This window comes from Rhipicephalus sanguineus, chromosome 2, assembly GCF_013339695.2.
Source record: "Rhipicephalus sanguineus isolate Rsan-2018 chromosome 2, BIME_Rsan_1.4, whole genome shotgun sequence".
NCBI classification, from domain to species: Eukaryota; Metazoa; Arthropoda; class Arachnida; order Ixodida; family Ixodidae; genus Rhipicephalus; species Rhipicephalus sanguineus.
In genome coordinates, this window is record NC_051177.1 from 22,118,792 (window position 1) to 22,141,358 (window position 22,567).

General features: G+C 48.8%; 1 protein-coding gene across 1 annotated transcript; it reads left to right on the top strand.

Moving 5' to 3' along the window:
- Positions 1-4,775: 4,775 nt before the first annotated feature.
- LOC119381086 (acetylcholinesterase) lies at positions 4,776-10,440 on the top strand. Its single transcript, XM_037649072.2, has 4 exons — positions 4,776-5,311; positions 6,100-6,484; positions 7,984-8,282; positions 10,011-10,440. The coding sequence occupies exons 1-4, from the start codon at positions 4,977-4,979 to the stop codon at positions 10,438-10,440; spliced, it is 1,449 nt and encodes a 482-aa protein (XP_037505000.2). The 5' UTR covers positions 4,776-4,976.
- Positions 10,441-22,567: the final 12,127 nt, after the last annotated feature.

Genomic DNA, 22,567 nt, shown 5'->3' on the forward strand with positions numbered 1-22,567 from the left:
TTACGATTATTTATCTATTTTTCAGAGGGGGAGGAAAAACTACCTGGTTTAAAATGTGAGGTCATGCACAGACGCGAAAAAAAGAGTTGCAAGTCTTACAATAGTTGAGTCATTGTTTGCTTCTCAGCAGAGACTCTCAAGCCTGCAGGCTGGCAATATTCATCGGCTGCCTGCTCCTGCTGTCCGTCATCATATCGCAGTTTGTAGGGACGCGTCACGGCAACTACGCGTTCTCGCTGACATCCAAGTTCGGCCATGTTCAAGGCGACCAAATATTTGTGCCTGGTGGGCAGCCGGTCATCCGCTACCTTGGAATCCCGTTCGCCGTGCCACCGGTGGACAAGCTCCGTTTCCAACCGTCCCAGGTTGCCGAGCCTCTAGGCGGTAAGAACTGGTATAGTTAAGTTACAGCAACCAGACCTGGTGTTATCGTAAGCGATACAGCGCCAGGTCAGTGCTGAAGCGAGAAATAATACTGGACTCTTCGCCCTCTTTAGCCCTGTTTGGCTTCAGGTTCCCGTTTAGACGACCAGGTGGGAAAATATAGGCTAACGCCAACACATCTACCCGAAACATAAACAATATGCAGAAGTGGCATTGTACTTTAACCACAACGCGTTGTAAAATGATCTGCATCCCATGAGCATACAAATATGAAGGAGTTATGTACGATCATTAAAATTTCGCTGTTCAGTCAGGTAACTTCAACTAGAAGCTCAACAGATGGTAGCCAATGAACCGTAGGGTTTGGAAAGCAGCCGGGTGGCACTTTTCAGCGCACCTGAACAATGCCTCGTCCAAGAGAAGGATTAATTTCGTCGAACGAGCCCTCCCCTGCCCTCAAGACAGCGCCCTTGTCCCGAGCTGGATGTACATCGATCTCAGGAAGACATCCGAGGACTGCCTCTACATGAGCTTGTGGACTCCAGACACGGAGTGCCTGTTCCGGGGACGGGACTGCGGATTCCGCACAGTCATCGTGTTCTTTCACGGAGGAGATCTTCGCCACAGTGGCAACAAGTACGTCTTGAAAGCCAAGCTTTTACTCACGGCGAACTCTCTTCGTGCGAAATGTGCGTAATCATTTTGCTCCTGTGCATACTGCCCTGTACGTAAAATTCAGAAATGTTGTGCTCAAACCCTACATGTAAACAGTTTGAAACCTACATGTAAACAGTTAGAAACACAGTTGTGGTATATTGCCTCATTCAAATCTCGAACGTGCACAACACTGGCGTAGCCGAAGGGAGGGGAGGGGGTTAAATGTTGCATCTTAAATTTTGCCCCGAGATTACTTAATTTTGTATGTGCATATATACACGAACACATACAAAGGTACGCAAGAACATACATAAAATATGGCTAACCCCCTCCCCCCACCAAAAAATAATAATAATAAAAATTTCTGGCTACGTCTCTAGTGAACAACTCCGTACCCTTACCTTTTTTTTTTTCAGCTATCTGTGCGATGAACACGTCACACTGTTACATACATGGTACTGCAGTTGCTATAGCCATCAGCTATTTCGTTGCATCTGCACGAAAGGTAGACTTGAAACTTCACGTTTCAACGACGATAACATGTTGTTGCGCAACGACAACATGTTATCTTTACCGTATTGCCGTATTTCTGCAAGCTGAGAAATAATGATTACATTGCTTTGTGAAAATAACGTTGCTACCGGTACCGTAGCGCACGCACACGACCGCGGTGAAGTAACACATCACATATGTAATGGTGCGTACATTGATCTTTTCCGGCAATCCTGTGACAATTGCAACTGTTCTATAAACTGGGTTTCACATGGGGTGATGCAGGAAATGCAGTTCGCTAAAGCAATGATAAAACCAATACAGTGAACTCTCATTTGTACGAACGTCGGTTTAACGAATATTTCAGAATAACGAACTTTTAGTAAATCCGCGGTGGTTATCCTATGCATTTTATGCGAAAATCTTTTAGTTAAACGAATTTCTGAATAGTGAATATTTCAGTTGACCGAACGTGATCCGCGGACCCGGGCTCATTTTTGAAATCAAGTCAACGAAGGTTTGCGCTCTGCAGCACCGGCGTAGCCTATGCGTCGCCCCCAAATCGCCCATCCATCGGCGGCAGTGCATCATCGCTTGTGTATGCAGCGCCGCCGAGGCGAAGCTGTCGTGCGGGAGACGAAATCGAGCCATGTACGCGTCAGTTTCTTTTTTCTTTTTCTTTTTTTTTTTTGTCTCATCGGTATTGTTTGGCCATCTTCGTTTTGGGTAACAACAGCGCAGTTCGTGGGCGTGCGCCCACTTTCGTAGGAGTTCGACGAAACGGAAGCGGCTGTCTCTATCAGACAAGCTGAAAATCCTTCAGCGTCTGGACGTATTAGGACACATTAGAAAGTTGCGAGACTTCGTGTCACAGCAACAAGCTGTGCTAGAGGCAGTGCACAGAAACGTATACTCTCTGGACAGCTTTATTACTTCTTGATCTTTAAGATCGCCAGACCAAATGAAAATTACAGAAATCTTTTTAAAATAAATTGGTTTTCACACATTTGGCTAGATATCTGCTGTGCCCAATGCTGTTCTATACTATATAGAGAATATTCAGTTTAGTGAACTTTCAGTTAAGTGACCTGTTTCCTTGGTCCCTTGAAGTTCACTTAAGTGAGAGTTCACTGTAAAACCCTCACAGGAACTGTGGCCCTGCGGCTATCAGCGTATTTCGCAGTCAATGAATCCTTTCTTTTTCACGAATTACAAAGAACAGACTCAGTATATAGTGATAGATGAAAGCTGCCGTTTGCCAACCTAGTGAGCCCGTAGCTTCGCTTAGCAACTCTGCTTGATGGCAACAGTATCCAGATATCGGATAAAAAACGAAAACAAAAGCGCACGTACAAAACAGATCCTCAGACATTTGTCTTAGAATAACTGCCAGTTGGGCGTGTTGGTATAGATTCATGATGGTGAAGCGCTAAAAGAAACGGGGACTTACGAAGAACACAGGACGCAGCGCTTCTTGTGTTCTTCGTAAGTCCCCGTTTCTTTTAGCGCTTCACCATCATGAGACATTTGTCCATGAACACAAACTACGCTTTCATGCTTTCATGGTTAACATAAATTAGACGCGAATGAATTGGGAAACAGCATGCAGTCAGTAATAGACACGTTCCATTCCACAAGATATACAGTGAAACCTCGGTGATACGATCACGGCTCATACGAATTTCGGTGTGACACGAATTTTTCTTTGGTCCTGGCCAATGCCCACTGGCGTGCAATGTAATGGAGTACGGTTGTCTCGAACAGATTTTCACCCACGACTTTTGATACGAACGTACGCTACCGCGAAGGTACGAAGAGGTGCTGTCGCGGAAGACGCGCCAAGCACGTGCAGGCGCAGAAACGCAAGCGCGGGTGTACGTGCCGCACCGCCAATTGGTCAGAATCACGGTGTAAGAAAAATACTAATCTTACACAGTGATCAGAATAAACCTTCAGTGACGCGTCGTAGCCTCCGAGATCGTGTGCGCCAATCTTGGGGGCCCTAATGCCCTTCCGTGTGCCTTCGCGTTTAGAATGCAAGCCATGTCCTCCATGCAAGCGATGTCCTCTTGAATCAGACACCCTATGAAAGGTGGACGAGGACCGAAAGACAAGGACGGTCTTGGCGAAGGAGCTAGGCCTCACAACGTCAACATGCACGACTGTTGGGGACGCACTTGTGCGGGCACGGCCGTAAATCTCTCGAAAAACATCCCCAACGCCATCGCGATAAGAAAATAATAACGTAGCACCGCGGTTGTGAAAATTTCTGGCCTCCATCTATGGCGTCAAAGCGCTACTTATGTCACTTTCGCCGCAGCACTCCAGCTGTCACGGGTCTCAAAAAACTTGGTTCGATAATTACAGATGCGCGCACAGGTCGTATATTTACGAGTGCATGTATGATTGCTGACGTCTAAAAACTTCATTGGCAATGATTCAGAGCTATTTGTGTCTTTGCTGCGGCCCTCAAAATGAATAAATGAAAACGTAGGACAGCTTTCTTTTGTCGCATGCTAAGTTTTGATATTTTCTGGTGATACGAATTTCGGATTATACGAATATTTTTGGTGATCTTGCGAGATTCGTATCACCGAGGTTTTACTGTATGTATATATATATATATATATATATATATATATACATGCTTCACCATTTCTCGAGAAGATACGGCTCATTTTGTTTTCTCGTATTGGTTTCGAATGAACAAAGACCACTGTTTATAGGCGGATCACTAATAGCGATATCAATGAATTACAGAGCTATACAAAGATTCGTACGTGAATCTGTCATGTATGTAATATCATATAAATTATGTATAATGCTGTACTAATTAAATTAACGAGCATAGCGTCTGCAGAAAGGAACACATTGTATTCGATTAGTGCGAACGCTGGCTTTTACAACGCTGACGTGACGAAACTATGCAAACAGAAGTGAGCAAGCGCCTCTCGTTGCTTCTCGCTTCCTTGACATGATGCGAGCCGCAACATTTGGCGCGCCGAGATTCGAAGGTGTCGGCGCAGACAGCGCACACGACGAAACCAGCCGTCTTGAAGCCCTCGAGCTTTCAAACCGCCGCTGGTTGCTTTCAAGATAGGGTGCGCGCGCCGCCTTTTACATTTGTTGCGCGGAGCAACTTCCTGACCACTGCAGGTCCAGCTGCGACTAGAGGAGACGCACCCTTCAACTGCGAACCCGCCCTCTGCCGCGCTCGCCTCCCCTCATTCCCTGCATGCCCTAACGTGCTCACCGTCTCCGGCGCATGCGACACTTTCCCTTGATTTCATGGCGCACCACAATATCTCATTGCATTTAAACTTTGTAGATATGGACGACCACGCCAACGAGGACTTCGATGCCGACGGCAAACTCTAGCTTGGAGCGTCCCTGTAAACGCTTTTACAATATATTTTCTTAAACAAGCAAACTACACGCCTCTTATGACGCTTCCCCGGTACGTGCACAGGGTTTACGACGGCGCCGTGCTGTCGTCCAAGGCGGACGCCGTGGTTGCCATACCCAATTACAGGCTCGGTCTGCTAGGCCATGCCACGTGGAACGAGTCTGAGTTCCTGTCGCTGGGTTTGGGCGACCAGCTCACCGCTGTGCGCTGGCTGAGACAGAACGTGGGCTTCTTCGGCGGCAACGCGTCCCGCTTGGTTCTAGCTGGACACGGCGCAGGAGCTGCGTCCGTCGGTCACTGGATGCTCGGCGCGCAGCCCGAAGTCGCTGACGTGCAACGCTTCGTCATGATTAGCGGGAGCCCCTACGCCCGGTGAGGCTTCCTTAAAGGAAATCTTCGCAGACTGCATAAACCAGAAACGTGAGCCTTAGAAAGCAATGGTTGCAGCCTTGAGCAGAAAGCGATTTGTTTACAGCCATCGAAACCGAGCACCTTCGCTTCAGAATCCTAGTTACATTGAAGAAGCCATGGCACACAAATTTTTTTTACCGTGATTATGCAGCCTTGTGATGCATTCGAGCGTGGAAATTTCACGTGTTTAGCGACAGCTCTTGAATAATCGTGCCATTGAACGCCGCAATCATTCCGGAGATATATGACGCTTACGAGACAAGTACCGCGCTCTAAGCACTAAACTCATGAATGAAAGTCCATGGAACTCTCGTCTGCTGCTTGTCTTCCGAAGACTGTCACTGTCATAGGCGTGCGCACGGGGGTGGGGGGCACCTCCTTAATCATTTTAAGGGGACGCCAATTCTGCCTCATATCTTTACTCAGTCGGACTGTTCACGCCATATTTAATGTGCAGGGTTATGGCAAAGCACGGTTTTTGACAAGAATGGCGACCGAGGATCCCTGATGCTGCATTCAAAGAACTGCTTACTTCCCAAATTTACCCCCGGAAAGCCAGGGACCAATGGCAGGCTGTTGTGAAAAGCACTTCATCACTTCATTTTCGTTTTTGCATCGATGGTATCGTCCCAACGGGGGGAGGACGATGCGGTGAAACTTGCCCCCCTCCCCTAATGGAGAACCCTGCATGCGCACGCCTATGGTGGCCATCTCAAAGAGGATACAACGCTCCTACACCGCTTACGCAGGTACATGAAAGACGCCGATGTGATTACGAAGAACATGCGTATTCTCGCCCGCCGTGTCCAATGCGAGAGCTACGACGAAGTCACCTCCGTCGAGGAGATTCTCCCGTGCCTCAGAAGGTTTCCGTCCTCGGTGCTTGTGCCGCGGCTGAGCGGGCTGAACGGACGCCTCATGGATCCTTCCACAAGCATTGACGACACTCCCGCTGCGAACGAGCCGAATATCTCCAGACCGCGCGGGTCGCTTCTCTTGGGTACCACTCCCGATGAAGGCTACCACTTCGTGGGCCGGATGGCGAAGCAGGACGGCGTGTCTCAGGAGTGGATGCATCGCTGGCTCGCGTCCCAGGGCGTAGGCAATGCCTCCGTTTTTCTAGACAATTACCAGGTTGGTCTCAGAATCCTGCTTTTGTTAAAGGTAAATTGCGTGACAAATTCGGCATCGACTGTAGTTCGAACGGCAAAAAATAGGCGCCCGTTTCTTCGTATTATGCCCGAGCACCGCCGTAGCCGTCGAGCTTCATAAAAAACTAAAAGCGATCCTACGTTTCAAAGAGTTTCTTTTAGTTCTATACCCATTGAAATATAACCGCCGTGAACCGCGATCGAACTCGCCACTTCGCGCTCAGCTACAACACGTTTGTCCAGCCACCGCAACGGGCATATAGTGCAGTCACTGGCTCATTGCCGACAATAGCGCACAGGAAGGGAAAAAAAAGAAAAACTAAAAGGATGCGTCACATGGCATTATCGAAGCCCAGTAATAAATTTAAAGACCAACTCTGCCCAGGCCATGTGAAGCGAATGAAGACGCTTTTATTGAGCCTACTGAATGGCCCAAGAGATTAAGAAAGTATATTGGAACCACAGTCGTCGCTAACACTTCGCTGTCGAAGTACAACCACTCAATTTTAAATCGAATGGCAGTGTATGACGGGAACAAAATGAAGGCAGCGCGAAACGACGATTACGTGGATCCGAAGCAGCCGACTCGGTGTTGCCGGCCATCAAACATTTGGCAGGTGCCACTGAAGGACACCGAGAACCAATAGATCTCATAAATAGTCCAGCAACTTTGTGGGCCCAATCCTACCCGTGAACAGCCTGTGAGTCACCGTACGCACAGAAAAACCGCGGCTACCGCTTCTGCAACAGAGGCGTTTGGCTTGTCAAGCTCTCTCCTCTAGCGTGCACATTCGCTATCGGCTTGTACCACAGTATTGTGAAACTATGGACGTCGAATATCGCAGATATATGAAAGGAAGTGAGAAAAGTTAGGAAACCCAATTGAAACGTTCCGTATGCCATTCCAAGAATTCCATATGTTCCATACGGAATCCATATGTTTTTCGTCTATTTTCCATATGTTTCTATAAGATTCTTACGGAAACATACGGAATTATTGGAATGGGCATACGGAACGTTTTAATAGGGAAGGAGGAGGGGGAGCAGGAGAAAGGGGAATAAATGTTCATAGCGCGAAACAGCGAGAAAGTGTTCTTTCTTCGTCGCCACAGATGGGCGGGTATCAGTCAACAAAGACAACATGAAAATAAAGAGTGGCAGTAACACACATTCTAAAAATGCTAAAATTCGCCAAGGTCTCTGGTTGACTTGTTAAGGTCACACTCACAGCTAGGTCGTATTATATAGTTGCCCCCTTTGGGCGTATTTTTGATAAACAATCATCGTCTTCGGCCATGATATTCAGTCACACCTAATTTCAAGTTCACGAACAGGATAATTGACACAGTAAATATTTGATTCGCACATATTCATATGAATTGTGTTAATCGGTGCGAATTTTCGATCATTCACACACGCCTAACAACAGATGCGAAGTTGTTACACGCTGATTGACTGGGCCGACGCCGCCCTCGTATGCAGCGAGATCTGAGAACAACCAACTTGACGGTTGTGTGGAGCGAGGCGTACGCCGACGTCCGGTACCGCTGTCCCGTGCGCCGCTTCGCCGAGCGAATGGCGAGCAGCGGCCTGACCGTGCACTGGTTCGTGTTTGATGCGAAGCCTTCGTTCGAAGAGCCGTACCTGCGGGGCGACGAGGCCGGCCACTACACCACTGTGCGACTCCTGCTCACCGATATCGGAAACGTGCGCACCACCGACGAAGACATCGCCATTCGGGACAGCTTCGTCAGGACGCTCGGCTCATTTGCAAACACGGGGCAAGTGGGACGACTGCTTTGGTCGCCCTCCCCTCTTCACTTATCTGGTGCAAGTGGAGTGACCTACTCGGAGTAGCGTCAAAAGACGAACAACGTGAAGGAGTTCGCTGAATATATATATATATATATATATATATATATATATATATATATATATATATATATATATTATGGCTTGCACCTACGTCACTTCATTGCTCGGAGCGAGTCGGCCATATCGGTGAACGCGGTTAGACCTTGTTCAGCGCTGCCTGGTCGCACCTGCGAGTTACTCCCTCCACTATGGTTATATGCGCAGTTGTAGGCTGCTATAATCATAGCGACAGCTGCGGAAGGAAGAAGCAGCCCACTAATATGAGCTTCCTTCGAATACCTTTGGTATTCGAAGGAAGCTCATACTAGTGACGGTTCTCAGGCCAGTGCGACGTACGCAGATGCTCAGCGCGAACCGTCAGAAGACCTGGCTGGCGCGCAGAAGGCGTGCAAATTCCGACGAAGAAAACCCCAACGTTCGTGTGTGTGTAGCACACTTTGTAGCATGTATAGCGAAAAAGAGATATGAACACACCGATTAACGTGAATGTGTTCGTAGGAAAGCGGGTCGCATTGTTCGACGAGACGAACCCAGACCGGGCGCCGCCGTCTGTACGGCTCGGCTAGTTGCAAGCATGCAGGCGCTCCGCGACATGAGCGCGCGGAAAAACGGCGTCATGGAAAGCTGCAAGGGGAGGCCGAACGGCACTGAGCACAGGTACGATTTTCCATGCGATGCGACGTCCGACACGGCGGTGGACGTCGCATTCCCTCTCCCCCACCGCTGCGTCGGCCGGAACATCGCATGGAAAATCGTACCGTCTGTCTCGCGCTTAAACCCGTAGTACGTTCACACACGCGTACTATAGTTCACGATGTCTCCGTACGTGCGACACCTCTGGGAAGGCGGAGATGTTCAATGTCGTGTCGGTTCCGAGTGTAGGGATCCACTCCGTCGCACAACCGCACCTTTTCCTCATAGCGAGAACACGCCCTATCGGTTCTGAATAGTCCGCCGCATTTAACGGCTGCCTTGTGCCAACCGGCGGCATGATGCACAAGAAACGGCTCGCGAAAACGTCAACTCCGTCGCAATGAACACTGTAGTCGTATAGCTGGTACGTACGGCTTGTCTGTGCGGCTGTTCACCAATATGGCCGCCACAGTAGGACCGCAGCAACGGTGACGTCACGTGCAAGGTAGTTCTTGATCTGTCCACGTACCCACGCTAGTTGTGTTCGCCACTTAAAGCCCAGGAGATGCGATCGTACGATTGCTTCATCGCTTAGCGATGACGATTCTATCAATATCTACTATAATCAAGCCGCCAACGAACTACGCAGCGTGGATGACGACCACAAGAATGTAAGATAATTTGAATTCGTGCACGCGAACCATGATAACAAAACGCGCGCCTTTCTTTTTTTTTATATCTCGTGACCTCGGAGTCGCTTGACAAGACGTAGTCACAATGAGACACAGTAGAAGCAGATCGCTTTAACCAATGACGTCATATGTGACGTTGCAACTTGGGTCACGTGACCCCAAGCTGTTGAGGTGCAAATAGACTCTCCCTGTTCTATTCCTTGCCACGCCGACCACACTTTGATGGGCGAAATGCAAAAACAACCGCGTAGTTGCATGTTTTGGATCTTTATATTTGTTTCATCACTGACTTTCAGCTCGCGCTCGCAGGCGCGTTCCGAGGATCCTCAGCGGGAAAGAGTGGCCGTCTTACACGTCGTCCACTAGAGCAGCCGTGAGAATCAGTCGACACGGACAGGTGGGCGTCTCGATGAGCCAAGATCCGTGCAGACACGTGCGCCAACACGAGGAGGAACCGACTGCAGCCACTACGACGGAAGCGTCGACTTCGCGGGCAGTAGCCGTGCAGCCCAGGGTTTGGGTATCGCCTGTCTCGCCAGCGAACACTGCGCCGTCGTCCCTGCAGGCTACGACACAACCTGCGCAGCCAGAAGTCTGGTTTGATGACGATGCCTTCGTGCGGCGCCGCGACAATGCAGTGCTGATTCCAGACACTGTTTTCGAATTGCCTGACGTTGTGCCGCATGTGCATCGCGCAGTAAGCTACAATGCAAAGCACGCCGAGTTTGAAGAGGCATAATCATGGCACCCTCGTGGCAGTGCCATTTGTCTAATTGTTTTATGCCGGTACAGAAGACGAATTGTATGCACTTTATGAAATACAATTTATTCGTGACGCTACAGATGCGACAAGAACACACAACCTGCTCTTGTCGTTTTGTCCTAGCATGTGCAAGGACATAATGTGTTATCACCTCCCCAACCGCGCTGGAGGGCATACAGGGCAGGAGTCTTAAGCTCACTTCAGCTAGCAGGCCGCAGTCACGAAATTATGTTCCCGCAAGGGCCGGGACAGCGAAGATAAGAGGGAGGGCGGGGGTCGTTGAACAAAATCTTATCTAACTTTGCCATTAGAAAGAAGGCCTTTCCCATATCTCATATATATTGGTCATTTCTGGAGGGTATTTGACGTAAGGAATCGGGACAGATATCGATACTGATCTTGACGCCGAACCTGACATGCAGATTTTTTATTCCACAATTGTGTTCAAAACATGTTGATCACATGGGCTGTCGCAGACAGAAAAACAATGCTTCAGACCACTCACGTATGCGTAGCTCATGAACATAATTATGAAGAAATAAAGGAACGAAGACAGTCATGTGCGGGCCGATCTGCTAGCGCAAGGTGCGGCCTGCGGGCCACGTGTCTGAGACCCCTGATATAGCTTAACCTGTCTTTCGTACGGGGTACACGCCTCTGTAACAGATCCTTCGTGATCAGCGCGCAATCGGTCCGCTTGCACCGACGTCCCCAGGCATAGGCGTGCGCAGGGTACCCCATAAGGGGGGGGGGGGCAAAGGTAGAGTCACTGTATATGCTACCTTTAGGTAGCAGAGTAGCGCATAGGTCCGGCTAGCAACCACAGCTATGCGGTGAAGTCGCACTCCATTTTTGCAGGCGACATGCCTACCGCGTCGCCGATAAACATGTCTGGCGTGTCGAAGGCCAGCGATAAACATAGGCTGTCGATGACTAGTGTTAATTGAGTGAGCTGCAGCGGCGGTGTCGAGAAATACAAAAATTGGCCCGAGCGTCAGTTTCTCCGCAATGCATGGTTGCTAGCGGCTTGGAAAACAGATGCGCAACTCTGCTACCTAAAGGTAGCATATACAGGAACTCTAGGCAAAGGTTCATCGCAGCGCCCCCCCCCCCACCCTACTAACTCAATGTATGGGGTAGATTTTGCGCCCCCCCCCCCCTCATAGGTGACTAGAAGGGCCAATGTACGGGGCAGATTTTGCGCCCCCCCCCCCCCCTTGCCCACGTGCGCACGCCTATATCCCCAGGCCAAGCAGTAGTAAACACAATCTTGTAACAACCTACGTCATTAAATGGCGTTGGCATCGAAACAGTACTAACTGGTCAACGCTTGATATAAGCAAGAGACGCCAGAATTTGGTGCGAAAAAGCAGGGCTACGATTGACGGAACAGTAATCTTTACAGGCGTCGATAACTCTACAGTCACGTAGTATTGAAATACGAACAAGTTAGGGTTAAATGAAACGCGTTTATTCCCTCCTTGTTTCCGCCAGTACTTTTAAAGGGCCGTGCAACAAATTTCTAAGTAATCATCGAATGACCTCGACTACCGATCGGCAGCATTTCCTGACCATGTTAAAAAGTGTTGCGGGGCCTCTTTATGACAACTCTTCAAGGAGATTCCGCATGGATTAATTTTCTCATTGTGCGCAGGGTCACGTGAGCGATTGCACCGCAAACTGCGCCAGCGTCTTATGAGGCACTTAAGGCTTTCGCCTTGAAGGGACTGTCTACCGCCCGGAAAAATTTTTCTGATTGTGGTGAAAATGAGAAGATCGTTCGTCACATCGGCGGTAACGAGCATGCTTTTGCCCCATAAAAAAGGAATTATATTTTTAATTTGATGTTGAAAATCGTGAAAGAATGACCGCTAGCGCCACCCAACAGCGATGTTTTGCTTTGAAACAAACATGTATAATTTGAAATTGTATTTTACGCACTTGAGGTAGCTTTCAGTTGCGTCAGAGAAATTTTTTGGTTTTTTTTAAATGCGAAGCATTTCTTAGCGAACTTCCGCGAGTTTGAGCGTATCTATCTATCTATCTATCTATCTATCTATCTATCTATCTATCTATCTATCTATCTATCTATCTATCTATCTATCTATCTATCTATCTATCTATCTATCTATCTATCTATCTATCTATCTATCCGCCTACGACTTTGTGCTCTCCTGGCCGTTTCGTTAATCGGATGTGTACCAAAATTGGTATGGAATAACATGACCGTATCACGAACATAAATGTCAGTCATACCATGAAAATCATGACATGCATGTCATGAACAGCATGATTTACATTCAACGGCCTTGGGGCTCTTGCGGTCATTCCGTTAATTTCATATATACCAAAACTGGTATGACGTGACAAGAATGCATGGCGAACATCATGACAGGTCCTAACGTGCAAATCATGACACGCATGTCATGTGCGGCATGATTTACATGACATGGTCTCGGGACGCTCGCGGCCGTTTAAATGCATGGATATATACGAAAACTGGTATGACGAGAAATTTCGACATGACGAACATAACTGACACGTGGTAACATGAAAATCGTGACACGCGTGTCATGCACGTCTTGATTTACATGCCACGCTCATGACGCACTCGCGGCCGTTTCGCTAGGTTGATATATACCAAAATTGGTATTGTGCAATGTCACTGTATGAAGAACATGAATAACAGGTGGTAACATGAAAACCGTGACATGCATGTCATGTATGTCATGATTTACATGCCACGCTCATTGTCCGATCGCGGCCGTTTTGCTAGCTTGATATACACCAAAATTGGTATTGAGCGATGTGACTATATGAAGAACATGAATAACAGGTGGTAACATGAAAACCATGACATGCATGTCATGGTTTTCATGTATGTCATGATTTACATGCCACGCTCATGGTGCATTCACGGCCGTTTTGTGGGCTTGATATACACCAAAATTGGTATTGCACGACGCAACTGTATGACGAACGTAAATTAGAGGTGGTAAAATGAAAACCGTGACATGCGTGTCATGTACGACATTATTTACATCGCACGCTCATGGTGCGCTCGCGGCCGTTTCGCTAGGTTGATATGCACCAAAATTGGTATGGCGCGGTGTGACTGTATCAAGAACATGAATAACAGGTGGTAACATGAGAACCATGACATGCATGTCATGGTTTACATGCCACGCTCATGGTGCGTTCGCGGACGATTCACTGGCTTGATATACACCAAAATTGGTATTGCGCGACGCGCCTGTATGAAGAACGTAAATGAGAGGTGGTAACATGAAAATCGTGACAGGCAAGTCATGTGCGACATGATTTACATGCCACGCTCATGATGCGCTCGCGGCCGTTTCGCTCGCTTGATATACACCAAAATTAGTATTGCGCAACGTGACTGTATGACAAACATATATATGACAGGTGGTAACGTGAAAATTATGATATGCATATCATTTACGGCATGATTTACATGCCAAGCTCATTGTCCGATCGCGGCCGTTTCGCTAGCTTGATATACACCAAAATTGGCATTGCGTGACGCGAATGTATGACGAACATAAATGACAGGTGGTAACATGAAAACCTTGATATGCATGTCATGTATGGCATGATTTACATGCCACGCTCATGATGGACTCGCGGCCATTTCGCTCGTTTGATATACACCAATATTGGTATTGTGCGATGTGACTGTAGACGGAACATAAATGACAGGTCCTAACATGCGAATTATGTTATGCATGTCATGTACGGTATGATTTACATGACACTGTTATTGTGCGCTTCCGGCCGTTTAGATAACTGGATATATACCAAAATTGGTATGGCATGACAGGAGTGCTTGATGAACATAAATGACCGGTCATGCAGTGTATACCAGAATATACGTTTCATTGGCATGGTATATTCCACAGTTGTGCATGCACGCGTGCATGACAAACATGCGATATATGGTGAACTAGATGCCATGGCATGAATGATTTCATTTGGCTCAAAATAAACAAAGCGATGTATGCTGGCTGCTTCGCATTACATCGACTCCCACAGTGCGTGGGATCTGCCGGATTTTTTTCTCCCGCGTCCTAAAAGGCGCCTAGTGGCGCTACTTGCGGCGCCGCCTTCGATTTCAGTCTGCTTCAACCATAGCTCGGCACACTCACTCATGAGTGCACTCACTCACACTCACTCACACTCATTTGAACCTTGTGAGTGTGAGTATGAGTGAGTACTCATGAGTGTGAGTGGACGTGAGTGTGAGTATGAGTGAGTACTCATGAGTGTGAGTGGACGTGAGTGTGAACGTGAGTGAGCACTCATGAAGGTGAGTACGCGTGAGTGTGAACGTGAGTGAGTACTCATGAGTGTGAGTAGATGTGAGTGTGAACGTGAGTGAGCACTCATGAGTGTGAGTGGACGTGAGTGTGAACGTGAGTGAGCACTCATGAGTGTGAGTAGTCGTGAGTATAAACGTGAGTGAGCACTCATGAGTGTGAGTAGTCGTGAGTGTGAACGTGAGTGATCACTCATGAGTGTGAGTGGACGTGAGTGTGAACGTGAGTGAGCACTCATGAGTGTGAGTAGTCGTGAGTATGAACGTGAGTGAGTGCTCATGAGTGTGAATGGACGTGAGTGTGAATGTGAGTGAGCACTCATGAGGGTGAGTAGGCGTGAGTGTGAACGTGAGTGAGTACTCATGAGTGCGAGTAGATGTGAGTATGAACGTGAGTGAGGGCTCATGAGTGTGAGTGGACGTGAGTGTGAACGTGAGTGAGCACTCATGAGTGTGAGTAGTCGTGAGTATGAACGTGAGTGAGTGCTCATGAGTTCGAGTAGATGTGAGTATGAACGTGAGTGAGGGCTCATGAGTGTGAGTGGACGTGAGTGTGAACGTGAGTGAGCACTCATGAAGGTGAGTAGGCGTGAGTGTGAACGTGAGTGAGTACTCATGAGTGTGAGTAGATGTGAGTATGAACGTGAGGGAGTGCTGATGAGTGTGAGTTGACGTGAGTGTGAACATGAGTGAGTACTCATGAGTGTGAGTAGATGTGAGTATGAACGTGAGCGAGTGCTCATGAGTGTGAGTGGACGTGAGTGAGTACTCATGAGTGTGAGTAGGAATGAGTATGAACGTGAGTGAGTGCTCATGAGTGTGAGTGGACGTGAGTGTGAGTAGGAATGAGTATGAACGTGAGTGAGTGCTCATGAGTGCGAGTGGACGTGAGTGTGAACGTCAGTGAGCACTCATGAGGGTGAGTAGGCGTGAGTATGAACGTGTGTGAGTGCTCATGAGTGTGAGTAGTCGTGAGTTTGAACGTGAGTGAGCACTCATGAGGGTACTATTAGTGTGAGTAACTGAGTACACTCTAAGAAAAAGAAGAGTCAAAAGAGGGTCACGGCCGCGTGACTCTCTTCGGGTGTTATTTGATCCCTTTTGGAAGGTAGATGAGAGAAAGAGAGCATTTGGGCTGGAGTCACGGGACTCTCCTAAAGCGCGTTTCGATTGGCTTCCGCGATGAAGGCGCAGTCGTATGCGCCATACGTATCGCGCGTTTGCCGTTCGGCGCCGTTCTGGCGCGGTGGCTCGCCTCCCTCGCCGACGGAGCCAGCCGGGCTGGCGCCGCGCCTCGGCCTTCTCTCTCAGTTTGCTCGGGCTCTTGGAATGCGTTGTGCGTTGCGTCGGTTGCACGGGTTGCGTCAGTTGCCTGTCGTGCAGTTTTGTGTTCGATCAAAAATGCGCATCTTCGGTGGCGTTGACGCCAGGCTCCGTGCTCGAAGTCACGCTAGGAGGGCGGAATATTCATGGAGCCGCGGACACGAACAACGTGCGCCCGTTAACGGTGAGTGTACTGCTTTCGTAGGTACTAATTATACAGCTTTAGCTGGGCGTCTGCAGCAGCTCTGCGGAAGTTATCTGCCAGCCATTTCCAACAGCAGCCTGCGTCCGCGCGGCTGTTGCGGATGCCGTTATGCGCGTTGCAGTACAAGCTCCCATAAAATGAGCGATGCAAACAATTATCAAGGGTCATCTTTTGCTGATCGCACATTGTGTCTGCACTGCTGAAGGTGCAAGATGTCGTTTGGAGATGCGCTTTAGTTTACTTCATAATAACATTTCTATCAACCATGAGTGTACAGCATGCTTCCGCGCGTGGGAACGTAAAAAAAAGCCCGTCTACAGAACGCTTAGACGCACTATATATTATGGTTTTTCTTGGCTTAAAGACGCTAGTTTGAGGTACAGACATAGTAGGATGCTTCCAGCACGTACGCGTTGGTCACTTAAGTTGGACACGCCTCGCCGGTAAGGTGAAAAAGCGATAGACTTTCGACGGCGCGCGTTGTTGCGGTCGCCGCCGTGCACTTTTTCCTTGGTTTCTGTTTGCTGTTTTCGTGGTTCGCCAACATCTGCGATGACGCTGTAACAGAATCAAGTGAGTTTACGTGATTGTGGGAGTTATGTGCGCCAATTATAGCATATGACATGTTTGATCTCGACGTAGACGGCGTCCGCGCGCGCTGCGTGTCGTTCGGGTGCTCGTACTCGAATGTGTTTGCTGAGTATTTAAAGATGGGTTACGTTTGTAAAACATGCGGTCAGTAACCGCTCACGGCGTGCCCCTGACTGCCGGAGGATGTGCTTGGGTGTCGGAATACGCTGGCGCAAAGAAGTGCTTATTCTGAAACCAAATTTTGAAGCGATTTCTCAGAAATGATTTGCTTTCATTCGTGCATAGCCAGTGCCGACGCGACGGCGACGTCTTCGACACGCTAGCCGATCAAAACGCGCTGCAAGAGTGACAACTGACTCTTGCAGAAAAGTTAAATATCATTTTCTGATTCTACCTTCCAAAAGGGGTCAAATGAATTACCGAAGAGAGTCGGTTGCCGTGACCCCCTTTTGACCTTTTTTTTTTCTTAAAGTGTAGCACTGTTTCGACTATTAATTTTCCTGAGACCGGTGACGTGTGCAACACCACCACGAGCAACCTTTTTGCTAATACTAGAGAAATTAAGAGTCCGCCGCGGTGGTGTAGCGGACGGTGCTCGGCTGCTGACCCGAAGGTCGCGTGTACGACCCCGGCCGCGGCGGTCGCATTTCGATGGAGGCGTGGTGGTAGATGCCCGTGTACTGTGCGATGTCAGTGCACGTTAAACACCAGCTGGTCAAAATTTCCGGAGCCCTCCACTGCGGCACGCCTCATAATCATATCGTGGTTTTGGCGCGTTGAACCCAGATATTATTACCAGAGAAAATAAGTGAGCGCTCAGCAACAGTAAATGATTTCGCCAACTAACATAGTGGTGTTCCAGTTTCTACAGTCTACTAATTCTACTTGATCACTGGAGTTGGTAATACTGACGCGTTGTCGTTTCTTTATTATTTTTTTGTAGTTTTGGAGAATTCACTTAATGCTTGCCTTCATGATTTACCTTCAAATTGCTGTTTCGTAAATCAGTGTGGTTAAGGTATTGTTCATCATTCCACGTCCATATTTTCTTCTTGTTCTAAAGCATCGTGTGATTTGTCAGGAAAAATCCTAATTTTTTTTTTGTCCTGACTATATCCATCTTGGCCTGTCTCTTACCGGTTTACTTGACTTTATTTCTCTTCAGATTGAGCGCAATTTTCGGCATCACTAATCACTACATTTTACTTTGGCTATAGGGAAAATATTTCACGTTGATACTCCGCAAAGTGCGAAAACTAAAAGGCGAAAATGACATCACAGGACAACCTGTATCTGTGCCAGTTCGTAGTCCGTAGAGGTCGAGCTAATCCGTAAGTTTACTTCTTTCATAATACTTTCTCACGCATCCCAGACTTCTCACATGTACTTAAAAGCGAAAATTGTAGAAAAAAAAAGACGCGATCATTCCGTGCGTTACGGCATCTGTCTTGACGTCGCGACAATATGATAAAGAAGTTTTGGCTACCTAAGCACGATGGCTTTGAAGGAACCGAGGGATCGTGAATATCCTAGAAACCCGGAAAAAGATTCACAGTGCCCCTGATGCATTCTCCTAAGACGGCTTGAATACCAAAGCCATCGGGTGCGACTATTTTACATTGCAATTTATATCGCACAAGCGCCGCTTTGCTTTTTCTTTTTCACACGAAGGCCGCAAAGGCAAAGGTAGCGCACAGTTCCGCGCTTTAGCGGTCACTAGGTTTTTTGAGCCAGCCTTTCGTGCTTCGCGTGAGACATAAAAGGCTTCCTTCATAAATTATGAGTTTGTGATGACCTTTTGATCCTTGCGCATAATGAGGTAGGTAGGTAATGAACTTTAAAATATTTAGAGTCCAACGAGGAATCACTGACCCGGGCTAGGCCTCCAGGAGCCGTCGTCCGGGGAACATCGTGCGACGTCCTCGGCGATAGCCCTGGGTCGCTGGACAGCCCAGATTTGGTCCACTAGATGTGGGCTGAGAAGGGCGGCTCGCCACCGCTCAGCCAGTCGTCATGGGGTACACACTCCCTCGTCCGGGTAGTGGCGGCGAATACCGCACTCGCACTGCCAAAGTATGTGCGCCATGTCGGCTGTCTCGTGCCCGCACCACGGACAGCCTTGGGACGGGTGGAGCGACGGACACAGCCTGTTCAGATGCCGGGGATATTCGAATGTGTCAATTTGCAGACGTCTCAGGTCAGACGCCTGAGACCTCTCTAGCTGCTTGTGGGGTGGCGTTTTCCTGTAGTGGCTGAAGATCTCGTGGTACGTGACCATGATGTCTTTGCAGTCCTGTAAGGCTTCGGGGTCTGTTATCATCGTCGCAGAAGAATGTCCTCCAACCTTGGGTGCCTCGCCATCGACGATGTCTCGCACAGCGGTGGCCCTTTCGTCCGCGTCGCGGCGGGTTAGCGGTCTCGCGACGCGGTGGGCGCGCTTGTTGTGGTTCGACGGGAGGTCGGGTCTTTGTTCGTTGCCAAGCTCTCCCACATGCGTGGGGAACCACTTGAGAGATTTGGTGGTGATAGCGCAGGACTTAAAGTCCACGACTCTGGCGTTCAGCATGTGCGCCGCCTCGACGGAGACCCATCCCTTGGTAAAGTTTCGCACCACCGTCTTGGCGTCACTCACGACAAGTGTGTCCTCGTTGCCACTATGGAGTATTGCTAGGGCTATGGCCATTTCTTCTGCCGCCTCGGACGATGGCAGCCTCGCCGGTCCCGTGGCGGTGGTCGACAGGAGCGCATAATGAGATGATGTATTTCCCGTGATCTCGTGTGTGTGTGTGTGTGTGTGTGTGTGTGTGTGTGTGTGTGTGTGTGTGTGTGTGTGTGTGTGTGGTGTGTGTGTGTGTGTGTGTGTGTGTGTGTGTGTGTGTGTGTGTGTGTGTGTGTGTGTGTGTGTGTGTGTGTGTGTGTGTGTGTGTGTGTGTGTGTGTGTGTGTGTGTGTGTGTGTGTGTGTTTAATGATAGGGCTTGTACATGGACGAAGGAAAAGGACTAGGAGGGAGCGTCACATGGCATTACAGGTCACTTTTCCCGCTTGATGAGGCATATAAGACTTTCGCCTTAATACGAATAACTTTATATGAAGTACACCGATTCAATGTACTAGATACACATTTTTATGGCGTAATGCAGACGTCCATACTGCGTCGTCAACTCGCCATGTCTCAAAAGCGGCGTAATCCAAGGATTAACGCGGCCGCTGGTGTGGCGCACAGAAATCACAATGTGGGACAAGGCCGATCAGCGCTGTGGTTGTGTGCTTCTTCCTCGACGTCGTGATTGTGCGCTGGATTTTCACTGTGTTCGCCGACAAAACAAACCTAAGCATTCAATGCTATATTGGTCGAGCAGCGTGCAAGCACAATGCACTTCAGGGGCGAGAAGGGGGGGGGGGGGGAGAAAATTGTCCCTGACATAGCGGCGGAGCATGCTTATGCATGGCTTGACATTTTGTACAAGCTATTCCTACCCGCCCCCCGCTCTTACCTTCGTCATTGTGTCCTGGCCCTTGCGGGAATAAATTTTCGTGGCTGCGGCTCGTTAGCTGACGTGAGTTTTAAACCCCTGGCATAAGTAGTGAAAGTGGAGTAAGCAAATAAGCGCCCCGTACATTTGCTGTTTGGTCAGTCGACGAAAATGAAAAGTTATACGCTAAAAGGTCGTTATTCACTGTTCGTTAATTCGGAAAATCGGATAATTCGGACGTGTTCGCTGGTCGCCGCAAGCTTATGCATTGTTTAATGGTATGAAACTCTTGTTAATTCGGTCATATTTGCCCGCAACCCGGTTAATTCGGACGATCCTCGGAGCGCACCAAGCAATCCGAGGTTCGACTCGGAGTTCGACTCACAGGAGGAAAAACGGCATTCGCGAACAACTCAAACGGCTGCGGTCCTTCATAAAGGCGTGGTCGCCGTCCACGATCTAGCCATAATCACGTTGTTGGCGACAAAGACTTCGACGGCTGCGGCCCACTTGCTTTGTCTTCGATTTTGCTCGGCGCACGCGAACTGCGTGGGTGATATATCTATGATCGCGTCCATAGCGCCAGCGGCGACTGCGGGTCAAAACTGCGACAAGCAGTAGTTTCGTTTTCGCCGCGTCGCTTCAGAACTGTGTAGTAGCCATTCATTATTGTGCATTAGCGAGCCAGGTTTATTCAGCAGCGGATGCTCTGCCGAGCAGTTTCGTTTCGACTGTGGGCGCAGACCGCGCACGCGCCTTCGGAACTGCGTGGTCGCTATGATCGTGTCTTAATTTAGCAACCGCACTTTCGTTCACAGCGGATGCGGCACTCAGTAGCCTCGTTTTGACTTCGGGCAATGCACGCGCAATGTCACGCAACTCGAACATAGTGGAAGCTGTTGAAGGTGAAGAGATTCAGCCGCAGTGCGCATGCTGGTATAAAATAAGGTTGCGACATTACGATGAACGAACGATAATTTGTCGATCATTTCTCCGGCGCAGAAGTTATCTTCACGTGCGCGTGGTGGCGGTGACGGTACGTAATAAGGGAGGGGGGCAGATCACGTTTAGCGTTAAGACACGGCTGTCTTGAGCCGCGGTCACATTGTGAACGGAGTTGCGAATGAAGAAATTTGCGGCATTTGCATTGCTTTTATGCCAGATATGTACCATGAATTTAAGTGGTCATCAAGAAAATGCGAATGCATTGATGTAATAGACACTTGTTTATTGTTTCCTTGATACTTTCGATAATTGGGCATTTGGTTAATTCGAACAAATTTTCCGCGGTCCCGACATCCCATATGACATCCCCTGAGCAATGTATGGGTAGAGGGGCCTTCGTCAGGGAGTTGCATCTGCTTTTAGCCCCTTCATCCCAGACAATGTCTGTCTGAATAAAGTTCAAATAAAAAAAGCAATGAATGCGATAGCAATAAATTGGAATGTAACGCGAAGAACGGAAAGCAGCTCCAAATTGCCAGCGCGTCGCTCGAGCCAAAAGGACGCACGAAAAGAACGCACACAGTACGAGCGCGAACTATCATACGTCACAGCTCGACACTGGAAGCGCACTGCTCAAACATAAAGCAGGACGCACGAAACGAACGAACAGGTACACACAGGCCGAGCGCGAACTTACTGTCCTAGTCGTTACTCATTTCAGTTTGAACAGCGCGCCCCTTTCGCAAACGCGGCCGCTGCAGCGTCGAAGCGACCTTCGTACGCTCTGTCACTTCAGCGCAGACATCGCGGGGAAAGCACAAGACATACAACCCCCCGCTCTCCCGCCAGCCGGCCCCTTCTTTCCTCGAGATAAGCGCACGAAGGCGACCACGTTCGCAGGAACGGGGCCACGATCTTTAAAGCGCGCCACGCGCGGACATCGCGCCATCTACGCGGTAAGTCAGGAAGCATACTGATGTAAGTGGTGTATATAAATAGCTCGCCGTTAGCCGGCTGAAAGACGGGGCTCTTCGTGGCCTAACCGTCTAACGCCGCACGCTGAAAAGCGGGAGGTCGCCCGTTCAATTCCGCGCGTCGGAAAGTTTTTCTGAATTATTTTTCTTTGTGGCTTTGATATATATTTATAGACATATACATATACGGTGCATGACGGCGGCGACGGCGACGGCAAAAATCAGCCGAGACTGTCCATATAATTGCTATCGCAA